Here is a 13,049-nt window from a genome sequence, read left to right as displayed (position 1 = left end):
CAATCACTGCAAAAATATGTTTTCATTTTAAACTAAAAACAATAAGAGACTCCAACAAAATATTCACATTTTTTATATGGTGGCCCCTTAAATTAACATGGTTTAAAAAATGTAATGCAACACAACTGCTTCCGTACCTGCAGTGGGAATTATAATCGAGATGCTAAATAACAGAAGCCGGGAGTGGTGGTTTAAAAACAATGGAATGACTAGTAGACAAAAAAAATACCTTTTGCCATTATGCACACCAAGATCCTTACTAATGCTCGTCTCAAGAGCTGCTTTCTTTTTTTCAAACCTTAATGTGGGAAGGAGACATTCTTCTGGTGCCGATATAGGTAACAATTTAGGTCAGATCCTGCTGTAGTCCCAACACGTAAAAGACAATGGGACAGTGTGCAACAGGAATGAAACTGCAAATATGAAAGGAAATGGATTATTATTTTTACCTTATTTTAGAACTTTTAGAAAAGCAAGTGGCAAAAAGATTGTGAAGGACAATAATTTATTACACAGCAACCCAAGCATCTTCATGCTGGGCAGAAGAGTAGTTCATAGATTTGCACGGTTATTAGAGTGACAGGGGCCGATCTGTACACACCAAGCTTACAGTGCAAGATATGTCACTAGCATCATTCTCGGCTTGCTACTTAATATCCAGAAGTCAAATGTAACAGTTGGGAACACATCTGGAACTAAATTTAGAAACAAGTTATTCTTTGTTAATTGACATGCACGACTGCCCCGAAAAGTTGTAAACATCTCTTTTATGATCTTTTATTTAAATTTACAGGTGAATAGTGATGAGTGTTTTGAAAAGAGGTACGAGTACAAGATAAATGGAAAACTTGTATAATGGGCCCTCACTAAGCTGAATAGGGTCGCAGATAACTTTGTAAACTTTTAAATAAAATTGCCAACCTCTTACTGTTGTTGTGTGGAAGCCTTACCAAAAAGCCATCTCTTTAGTACCACACTCTGTTCCCTTTTGTGACCGGCACAAAGAATAACTTCCTCAACTAGTATTAAGCACAAGCTTCAATAAACATAGAAGAGGAAAACTGGTGGCAAGACAGCACTGCTTCAGGAAAGAAGCTTGATGTCATGCAGAACATTTTCCAAATCCAATATCTAAATTAGAATTCACCTCCCCTGCAAATATGGATTTTTTTTGGCAGCCTAATATTGCAGTTTGCCAAATTTCTGTGGCAGGCCTGCTATCAATGCCTTAACAATTATTCTAGTTAAATGCATGATGTGAATCCCAGGCACAAACTCGACAGCTATCATGTATGATTACCCGGCTTAGAAGAGCTGCCGGAGCAGGTTTCCTACCAGTAGAATGAGAATCAAAGCAATTGTGTTTCACACAAATAGGCAGCATAGACAAATGCAAGAGAACAAACACAGGATTTAGATTCCAGTAAGGTTATTACCCACATTTAGACCCGACTCTGAACAGATTAGGGCTCTGTTTATGTCAATTCCTTGATAGTCTATTTTGAGACTCTTGTTAGTAAAAGTCAATGCTAACTTTTATGTCAACCTAAATAAACTCAGTATTTGTAGGATTGTTGGAGCTAAGTACTGTGAAAGATTCCACTTACCTTGGAATTGCTGATTTTGTAAAATGACGAGCATCTTTAGAATAGCCTTAACCTTTTAACTGCGGCCGTTGGCCAACTGCCATTGGCTGCACTACCTCCCCAGGGTAGGTGTAGGCTACTGCTCTGCACCAGAGGGAGTCCTTAACTATTTTTTATACATCAGGCTGCTCTGGAAGCTCAGGGGCTCCATCTCCACTCCTAAAGCCTCAACAGTCTTTCTGTTCCCCTGCAGGCTAAACCATCCTATTGTAGTGTCAAACGAGAACACATTTGATTCTTTTGAGTGTTTTTACATATGGGACAGGAGAGTGTGTCTGACTTCCAAAATGGTGAATTGGTGCACATGTTGGGCTTGGGTAGGCTGCCACCAGTAAAAGCCAACCAGGCCCAGACAGTTCTGAAAATTAGACATCCGAGGGACTCCAGGGTGGTGTGCATGGATCCCACATAATTTTCCTACACACAACACTCTGCACACCTCAAACTTTTCTCACATTTCTGTGAGGAAAACTTATGTAAACTGTGGGGAGCCACGATGTCCTACCACTGAGCATTCCCCCAAGTCTCCTTGATAAAAACGGTACCTCACTTATGTGAGTGAGCCAAGAGATCTCGATACAAAGGCCTTACGTAGAGAGGTCTATCACAAAAATGTTAGGAAAATGTGGGATTTCAGGCAAAGTTTGAGGTTTTCAGAGCACTGTGGGTAAGAAAACCTCATGCGATTCACGCACGACAACCACCCTGGAATCTCATTCTTGTCTAGTTTTAGAAAATGGCTGGGTTTCATAGGCTTGCAAGGGTGACGTGACAGCCAAGCCCCAAATACTGCAGCTACACCTATTGCGAACCTATCCAAGTAGCAATGTAGGGCCTTTTTTGTTGTGGTCTCATGAGCCACCCACATAAGTGATCTATCGATCTTATGTGGGGACATGTGGGTAATTTGTGGCTCCACTCATATTCAAGAAATTTCTGTCATCGAAATGAGAGGAAAATGTGTATTTTAATCAACGTTTGACATTTGCAAGGGCTTCCGGGTAAAATTAAGTAGTGAAAGCCAAATAGGTCATGCACCCTTACACTCCTTACTGGTCTAGTTTTTAAAAATGTGCAGGTGTGCTAGATTTCCCTAGGTGCTGGCTGAGCTAGTGCCCAAAATCCACAGCTACCCACTTTGCAAAACAAAAGATTCAGTTGTGAATGGAAATATGGCATGTATCCATGTTGTGTTTCGAGCAGTTTGCTGTCACAGGCATTAAGCCTACCCACAAAAGTGAGGTACCACTTTTATCGGGAGAGTTAGGGAAATGCTGGGTGGAACGAAGTTTATAGCTCCCCTCAAATTCCAGAACTTTCCATCGAGTAAATGTTTTTTTTTGTCAAGGTTTGAGGTTTGCAAGGTATTCTGGGTAAATAAGTCTGGTGAGAGTCACACAAGTCACCCCACCCTGGATTTCCTAAGGCGTCTAGTTTTCAAAAATGTGCAGGTTGCTAGGTTTCCCTAGGTGCCTGCTGATCTTTGACCCAAAATCCAAAGCGTCACACTTTCCAGTTGCGGGCAGTAGGTCTATCTGCACATGTGAGGTACCATTTTTTGGGGAGGTATGGGAGAATGCTGGGTGGAAGGCAGTTTATTGCTCTCCACATATTTCACCATATGAATTGGTCTATACTCTGTACACAATGAAAAACCATTGTACAGTGCAGATCAGTTGTTTGTTCTGGGTACCTTGGGGTTCTTGGAGCACCTACAAACCCTATATATCCTCGCAACTAGAATGGTCTAGCAGACATAATGGTATATTGCTTTAGTAAATCAGCCATCATGACAAAAAGTTACATATGAAAATGTTGTCACACATGGTCGTTTTTTCCTGCTCATTTTCAATATATAACAGTTAGTTTCTTTGTGGAAACCCTGAAGGATATATACATAGGACCCCTTGCTGAATTCAGAATCATGTCTACTTTTCAGAAATCTATTGGTTTCCTGGATCATGCATGGGTTTCACACTGGTTCTATCACAAACTGGTAGTAGGTTGAGAGCAAAAAAAAAAAAAGGAAAAATGGGCTACCTCTTTGAAAAAGGACAAAAGTTTGGTAAAAGAAAATAAAAAAATATTCAGCTCTACATGTTCCAGAAATCTGGGGAAAGGGTGGCTTTAGCTCAGTAAACCATTTTTTATGCCATTTTTAAAGAAAACCCAAACATTAAAACTTTAGCTACATTTTGCATATTTTCTCTGTCTCCTTGAAATGATTCCACAAACCCTGGGTACCATTAGAATTCTTAGGATGTTCGAAAAAAGGAATCAATTCTGGCATGGATACTATATGTGGGAAAAAAGTTATGGAGCTCTGAGCACGAACTACCACGAATAGCCAAAAAGTGGCTCAGCACTGGGGGAGGAGTCTTAACTAAAATTCTTCCTCAGTTGTACACAGTTTAAAGCATATTTCTAATAAAAACATAAAAAACAAGGTACTCCACGTTGTTCCTTGCCTCAAACACATACAAATTTGCCAGATCAGCTTAATATAAAGTTTTTTAAAATTACATATTACAATTTTAATTCTTGGGAACAGTACTAGCAACTTTAGAGAGATTAAGTTTGGATGTGTGGCTAATCACATAGTTGTAAACAAAATACCCTCGCTGTATATAAAATGGACTAAAGACAGCAGAGCAGTTGGACCTAATCAGATCATACCTGCCTGAAATGAGTGATGATATTTTTCTAAGTTACATCTTTATACCCTGAGCAATTTTAACGCTGTTCTTAACAAGTGACTTTAGTGAGCTGGATTCAAAGTGCTTCTTCTAGGAAATTAGATGTCATTTAGTATTAAAAAACATGGGAAACTTATGGTCCTCTTGGATTACATCTGTAGCCTCCCTTATAACAGGTGCTTACTTTCCTGTTGGGAGCGTATGCAAAAGGAGTCCTTTACTTTCTAATGTAAAAATATGGGGGGTTATTTTCAGAGCTCAGCCACAAAAGGTAGTCATAAAGACACTTGAACAGGCCTAAGCTTAAATTTAGGGTAATATTCGGATTTTCGGACTACATGGAATTCACAATGGATTCTACAACCCTTGATCAGATTGTATGGCCAAATAGTGCAGATCCCTAGGAGCAGTATTGGAATTCGTTTGTAAATGTCACATTTGTACAAATAAGTTCACTTTTTTACTTTAACACATATATAATTATAAAGCAAAAGTGCCACAGCTTATATGCACAATTGGCCTTGTTAATCGGGCCATAGTTTGATTGCATCACTGCACGCACTTTGGATCTTGCTCTATTCATCTTTGCTTTTTGAGGTGGGATCATTTTTAAAGGCATAAAACATATTTGAGGCTTTACTCTGAGAATACTCCATGCTAGGCCATTTTTTTATCCACCAGCAGAGTTCTAACCTAAGAATTAAACACCTGGTCTGGTAACTGTCCAACATGACTATTTATGTGGACTTGGGGCATTATTCTCATGGGTTCCATTTTGAGGTTAATCCATTTACAACATGCTAGAAAGAACACATTCAATTTGAATAAGTTACTATTGCCTATAAAGCTTTGATATGAGAGAAGGACTGGAGTGCGCAAAAGCAGTGGACTCACAAAAGAATGAGCATTTACCATGTGATATTAATTGACGTATAGGATACTTCCTGTCCCAATGTTAGTAAAAAAGAAGGAATATAATTAAGTATTTAAGAGACTAATGTAAATATTTGCATCTCCATCACGGATAGAATGGATCAGTTATAATTTAAATTTCTTTATGCAACAGTACAGTATATTTGTTTCGTAGCCTCATTTTTCTTGTCTGATGATTTTATATGTAGAGTATTATTATGATTAAAACCTGCACAGTAAAATGTATGTGCCTTACACATTTATGGCCAGTAAATAAAACATTCTTGTGATTCTACAATAGTGAAACAACCATTGGTTCGGAGAGTTTAAAAACCGTGAACATTGTTAACATATGTTGATATATCCAGACAACAGATTTCACAGTAATTAAGGGTAAACGTTATTGTAAATATGGCATTTGACAAATAAAATCCAAAGTCTCACGTGACACCTCACAACATACGGCAGTGGCACCTTCCTGGGCTTGGAATCTGTGCGTATGCTAAAACTTCAGTCTTTACGCTGAACTGTTTGACAATCTTATGCAGTGAGAAAAACGGCTTCATCAGAATCCGGATCTTTGCCACTGTCTTCACTGGGTAAAGAGTCACCACCACTTGGAGATCTACAGCTTAAGTCCTCCACACCCGACTCCTGGTCGCTGTTTCCAGAGAGGTCCAGGTCAGAGCATTTGCAGTGTTCAGGTGCCAAAAGCAGTGCCGGAGCTTCCTCTCCTTGTGAAGGGCTACGGGATGGGAATGATTTTGGACAACCGCTATAATCCTGCGGGGTATTGGCTAAAATATTGTTTGAAGTAGAAAGGACTAGTTGCTTCCCGCCATTTTGCTGGCTGCTCTTAACATCTGTATGATTTACTTGAAGCTTTCTCAGAATAGCCAGTCTCTAAACGGAGAAACAGAAAATAATAAACAAGCAAGTAAAACATTTTACAGTAGGATTCTTTAGCATGAAGTGTTAGTAAAACAAGCAATGTTGTTAATTTGTATTTATGGTATTCCCTTTTGTCTTAAATGCTAACAGCATTCTTTTATGTATGAATAAAAGGTCAAGAGGAGGAGAGGAGTTGGCCTAACGGCTAGGGCGGTTGATCTCGAATCTGGGGAACTGGGTTCGAGTCTCAGCAATGACGCTGAACATCCTGTGATTCTGGGCAAATCACTTAATCTCACCGTGCCTAACAAAAATTAATATGTCCCCATGTAATGGAACTGGTGCTATGTAAAGTGCTATGATACCCGATTCGGGTCAAGTTCGTGCTATATAAAACTCTGTAAAAAAAAAAAAAAGGTCAACACAATCTTTCTGAATTCAAGTTTGCCTATGCAATATGAGATTACATTCTTGACATTAATTTCAGGTGAAAACAATTGGAGCTCTGGCCAAACATCACAATCGTCATAGCTGGTAATTAGTATTTATTTACACACAGAGACGCTACTTTCTTGGCAGAGAACCAACGTTATGTATAAGGTCGTTGGTCTTCAACTTTATGTGCAGCCCACTTTTACATCAATCCAATAGCTGAGGCAAGGATTCCTGGAGTGGCTTCCTGTGGGAATGACACTGGAGCAGAAAATCATGAGATGCCTAAAACATCCTTCCAGCAACTTGTTTAGAACTTTGCAAAATATTATAGTGTGGTGTCCTACATAGTGGAGTGACTTTGGATCATAGACAATGTTAGATCTGGCAGCCTTAGGTTGGTGTTTCCCATAACCTTTTTGCCTGCCTCCTCCATTTATGTTGATCTTGTTCTTTTTGGCATTAGGACTCTGTGTGCTTAACAACTGCTAACCAGTGCTAAATGCTTGTGCTCTCTCCTTTAAACATGGTAATATTTTTTACACCTAGTTGGAACATTTACTTTACTTGTAAGTCCATAGTAGACCATTACATGTACCAAGGGCCTGTAAATTAAATGTTAATAATAGCTCTGCAGCACTTATTGTGCCGCCCACTTAAGTAGACCTTAAAACATGTCTCAGGCCTGCCAATTCAGGCTTTGTATATGTTCAGTGGCGTACCGAAACTTGAGGGGGCCCATCTGCAAGGAACATGGAGGGCCCCCTCCGGAATCAATCAGGAGCTCTCCGGCAGGAGTACTGTGCTGGGGGCTCCCTGGAGCTATGGGCCCCCCCACACCGCTGGGGATTCGCGGGCCTGTGTTACGCACCTGTATATGTGTGCAGTTAAAAACTGCCATTTTGACTTAGCAAAATAAATCTTTGCCAGGACTAAACCTTCCTTTTCACATACAAGTCACCCCTAGTGTAGGCCTTTTTAAAAGCCCATAGGGCAGGGTGCAGTTGGACATGTATTTTAAAGTTTTACACGTCCTGGCATTTCACTTCTGCAAGGTCACCTCTCCATAGGATAAAACCGAGCAGGTAGCAATTCTGAAAATGCCACTTTGTAGTGACCGATATTTTTGGTAGATAATCGGTCCGATTATGACCATTGCCCACCACCATCTCAGCATATTTTAGCCTAATATAGTGATGTGTAGTCCTGAAGTTACAAAGTAGGGTTTGATTTTATCTCTTTCTCTTTCTGACTTTACCTGGCTTTGGCATGATCTTATGCCTTCTTGCATACTCATTTTGCTCTTTTGCGGGAAAAGAGGCATATGCTTGAGCAACTCCATATTCTAAGCTGTTGCCATTTTTTGAGCCTTTCTAGGTGAGAGGTTCTACTTGTTATTCGCTCTTCCTGAACAGAGAGGACCGGTTCTTGTCAGAGGAATGTGCTCACTCTATGCCGGAGTCATAACAAAGGCCTGATCAACCGGAGGTGTGACCTTGGTACAAAGTGGAACAGTCTCCGATGAGAAAAGAAGGCGAGGCTTGCTAGAAGCTTCGACTAGCATTTCCACTGGTTACTAAAGGAGGTGCAGATGTGCAGCTGTGATTGTGGAACAGAGAATTCTGATTGAACCAGAGAGATGTGCCCCCACTGAAAGCCAGATGTGTAGAAACATGGTGAGGTGTTCCACTAACTCTTATATTCTGTCTATGCCTAACTACCTTTTTATTTTCAGGTTATGTATACATGTATATGCCAGCCATTGTGTAGGATTGTGGTGCTTAGTTATTTCTTTCTTTTTTCATTCTATCATTGTGTAATAAAGAGACCCCCAAAGTGTATTATTATTTTTTTGTGTTCTTTGTGAAGGAAGGTCGGGCCCCTTTTTACCAAGTGCCTACAGAAGGATGGGTAAGTTCCCTTCTAATGGTATCTAATGATACAGGAGGGAAATAGGCTCCCAGCAAGGAAGTATAAATTCTAATTGTTCTATCCAATACATTGCTAGGAGGAGCCTGGGCTGCGTACCCTCTCGGATGGGGAGGTGTTGTGACTTGTTGTTATTTGCGAGCTACTCTGCAATGTTCTTATATCTTTAGTTTGTTGTTGTTAGTGTTTATTCCTTTCTTAGGTAAGTATTGTGAAATGTGGTGTATTGCTGGATCCTGAGAAAGGATGTGATAAGTAATGGCCTGGTGACTGACAGAAGCACCAAAATATACGGAAAAGCAGGTCTTTACACACTTTTAGAAAGTTAATAATGCAGCATAAGTATCTGGCTGTAATGGTTTAAAATCACGCATTTCAAAAGACCCAAGATAAATTAATTCTTTACCTTGGTCTGTGTATTTATTTCACATTTAATTAATCAATTATTTAAACATTCATTTATTGTATTTGAAAGTATGTCCTACAGGACAACTGTCCTCTTTTTCTATGAACTGAACATGGACACATTTATGACATTAACGACTTTATCTTCATTGACGAATTACGAAACATTCACAACCTGGTAGGCATGTTGTAAACACATTCACAGTAATAAAAAAGCGGTATAACACTACCAGTCTGACAAAATGGAAAACACCAGAAGAATAATCCACAGATAGTAGGATTTCATGACCCTCTTGGAACTGGCTAAGGGGTTGTTACAGGAATGATTGGAAGTGGAGTGGATGCTTTGATTCTGTTTTCCACTGGCTGTCATCTAATTTCTTCTGCTTTTACCCAAGCCTTTGTCGTCAACGCTCTTCATACCCTTATTTATGGGTTCTCATCAGGACCTAGACTGGACATTTTTTGTAAAGTAAATAAATAATATGCACATTAAACTACTGATTTCCGCTCCTGTTTGTGTTCAGTTCTATTTAAAACTTTATAGATAATTAGTTTACCTTTTTCCTGACTTGTAGAAACGAGAGGATGCCTTTATCTCTTTGCGTCCTTTTAAGGGACCATTATTTTCGGACCGATTTGCAGGCTGCAAATAATAAAGTCGTCATATTATACATGCTATTTTTTCATTGTAATTGAGAGTAACTTTGTATCTCTGCTCGTTGCATCAATGGGGAAACCACAATTCTCCAATTCTTCTCTCAGCAGGGCAAGCCGCACTGAAGAAAGTCCCTTGAAATGTTTGTATGTAATAAACAAATTTTCTTGATTTTTACTTGGATTTAACTATGGCCGGCTCTCGTCTTTAAACAGTGTGAACTGTATATATCCTTAATCGGAGAACTGGCTTGGTTGGACTCCTTTACCCGTTTACTTTTACCAGAACGGAAACTCTAAATTCACTGTTGTATCTGTTCACCCGGTGAGTTGTAGGAAATGAAAACATTGTACCAGCCTGTATCAATTCACTCAGGAATTATAGGAAATGGGAACATTGTAACTGTTGCAGGTAAATTAGCAGGTGGAGTAATAATCATTTACTCGGGGCAACATTGATGCAAGGCTAGAAACGTCTCATTAACATTTAATCGTCCGTGGTTGTACAGGCAGTTTTGGCGGGCGGATGCTCCACCCAGAGTCAGGCAGAAATTAGGTTTCTATTTACTCAGACCTGATTAATCGTTCAAGAGAATCATAGCATGGCCTCATGGTGCATTAAGTTCTTGATGGTGTAAATACGGAACATGTTAATTCGGAAGCATAATTAATTGTTGGCTATTATAATCTATTGATTTCTGACATCTCATTCAGCCCCTTGATTAGCAGTATTGAATTTTAAAATTAAATATGCTTCTTTTTGCATCAACCATGTTTCGACATCACCTCCTCTGGGATTGGGCTGAATAACGCTTAACACTGACCATCTGAAATCTTTTTCTGTATCATTCTCTTTCATAAAGTAGATGACAAGTGGCGTGGAGATTGTCTTTGTTTTAATCTGGGATTTATGCTGAACAATCCATTGCTTGATTTCTTAATTAGTTTTATATACATCTTCCCACATGGGCAAATTATTGTATATACCAAATTTTTTGTTCTGCAATTAGAAAATGCACTGTGTTTCCACTGGATTTTATCTTTGGTAAACACTGCACCTTCAACTTTTTGGGCACAAGTAATGCAATTCCTGTATGTATGATGTCCTTCAATTGGTTTGAGATTCCATTGGGAAACCAGATCTCTTTTTTTGTTAGATGTGTTAATATTTGCTCAAACTAAGCGTGTGCCTATACTAGCATTTTTCTTCAGTGCGAACAACTGAACCTCAAAGCCACATTCTGAATTCTTGATCAAATGCCAATTCTTTCTAATGATGTTTTTGAAATAGTTAGTCTGAGGGCAGTATGTTGACTTGCATACTAGTTTTCTCATTGGTTCTCTGTTTTTCCTTGTAAGCAACCTCTCTGTGGGCATAAACCAGGCCCTTTTATTGAACGTTTGAGAACTTTTAGTAAATAACCTCTTTCTTTGAGTTTATCAAGTAAAGTGGCCGCAAGAAGAAAGTAATCTTCTTTCTTAGTTCAATTTCTTTTAAATCTTAGAAATTGCCCAAAAAGCAAAATATCTTGTAGATTCCAAGGGCGATGACTTTTGTAAAGCATTATTCATATCTGTTGGTTTTTGGTGTAAGGTTGTTAACACATTGTCTTCAATCTTAACAACATCCAAAATGTCATGCTGGATCTGTTTTTTTGAATAGCTGAATTTTATATCTGGGCATCTATTGTTAAGCCAATCAAAAAATGTATTTAACTGGCCCTCACTTCCGTTCCATATTCACCATATAGCTTCAATGTAACGTAGCTATTGTGAAAGGTGGGTGGAGAAAGGGTTATTATTGTAGATGAACTTCTCCTCGTACATCACCATAAAGAGTATCACTATTTCTGGTGGAAAAGTGACAACCCTTGGCGGTCCCTTGTATCTGCATAAAGAAATCATCTTCAAATTTGAAATAGTTACATTTCAATGCAAGTGATGCCAATTTCAATATGATCTGTGTTTGAACTCTATGGGGGCGTGGTCTTGTTTCCAAATAATGTTCTAGTGCTTCCAAACCTTGGTCATGTGGTATCTGTGTGTATAAGGAGACCACATCAAATGTTATTAGCCATTGACTGTGTGCATCGAAGGAATATCCTACCTTGTTAATGAAAACCATTGTATCCCTTAGATATGAGGGGACTTCCTTAAGGAGTGCTTTAAAAAAACAAATCAACATATTTGGAGATTGGTTCTAACAATGAATCGCAGTCAGATACGATCGCCGGCCAGGAGGTGTTTGCTTATTCTTGTGGATTTTTGGCAAAAAGTATATAATTTAATATTCAAACTTCTTAGGGCCTAAGTATTCCTCGTCAAATCATCCTTCTTGCGAGACTTGTAACATTTCCTCTTGAATTTCTACTGTTGGATCATACTACAGTGGGCGATACCAGTTGGTATTATGGACGTTTTCTTCCTTCTTCTAGATATTTCCCCCACACATCTACTGGTCCACCCATATCAGCCTGTTTGATCACTACAGAGCTTTAATTTTTGAGTTCTTCGAATGCAAGTGTCTGGTTCTTCCTGATTTTTTTTTTACAGTATTGTTTCTTATTTTCAAGATGATTTAAAGATGAAAGCACGACTTCTTAAACATTATCACCTCCTTTGGAACGGTATGGGGGGCAGAATGCTGATATTTTGCTTAGGCCAGAGGGTTCCTCAATTCTTCTGTCCTCTTTATTGGCAGAAAAAGCTTGCAATCGAATTTGTCTGAAAAATTCCAAGGCTTCAATTTCTAATCTTGCGAAATCAGTAAGTTTTGTGGGCACAAAACGTCTTGTTGTTCTTTTGTGAGAGTCTTTGTGGATAAGTTGACTATGGGACTCTTTATTGGTTTTAATAAAATTGACGCCTTGTACGCATTTCGCATGGCTGATTCTTGTAGTGGCCGTTGTTTTTTTCCTGGCCTCTTGCTAAAAAAGAATTCTGCCTATGGATGTTTTGATTAGAATTCCCGTCACGACAACGGTAATAGCGGTAGAAATTAGATGACGGCCAGTGGAAAACAGAATCAAAGCATTCACTCCACTTCCGATCATTCCTTTAATGACCCCTTAGCCAGTTCCAAGAGGGTCATACAAATCCTACTATCTGTGACTTATTCCTCTGGTGTTTTCAATTTTGTCAGACTGGTAGTGTTATACCTTTTTTTATTACGGTGAATGTGTATACAACAGGTCTACCAGGTTGTGAATGTTTCGTAATTTGTTAATGAAGATCAAATCCTTAATGTCATAAATGTTTCCATGTTCAGTTTTTAAATATGTGTTTTTGCATTTGGTTGTTAATTTTGTGCCGATTTCAAAGGTCCTCATAGAAAAAGAGGACAGTAGTCCTTTATGACATACTTTCAAATACAATAAATGAATGTTTAAATAATTTCTCAATTAAATGTGAAATAAATACACAGACCAAGGTAGAGAATTATTTTGTCTTGGGTCTTTTGAAGTAACAACTTCTACACCAC

General features: G+C 38.8%; 1 protein-coding gene across 1 annotated transcript in view; it reads right to left on the bottom strand.

Annotated features, from left to right (window-relative positions):
- Positions 1-488: 488 nt before the first annotated feature.
- The window catches only part of LOC147728801 (phosphatidylinositol-3-phosphate phosphatase MTMR7-like), a 291,280-nt gene continuing 278,719 nt past the window's right edge, over positions 489-13,049 (bottom strand). The window contains exon 14 of the mRNA XM_086962585.1: positions 489-6,157. Coding sequence (XP_086818711.1) covers positions 5,795-6,157 — 363 coding nt within the window. The 3' untranslated portion in view covers positions 489-5,794. The remainder of the gene's footprint in view (positions 6,158-13,049) is intronic.

The sequence above is a fragment of the Lissotriton vulgaris genome, chromosome 3_1 (assembly GCF_964263255.1).
Source record: "Lissotriton vulgaris chromosome 3_1, aLisVul1.2, whole genome shotgun sequence".
Classification (NCBI taxonomy): Eukaryota; Metazoa; Chordata; class Amphibia; order Caudata; family Salamandridae; genus Lissotriton; species Lissotriton vulgaris.
This window is presented reverse-complemented; position numbering and strand designations above follow the sequence as displayed.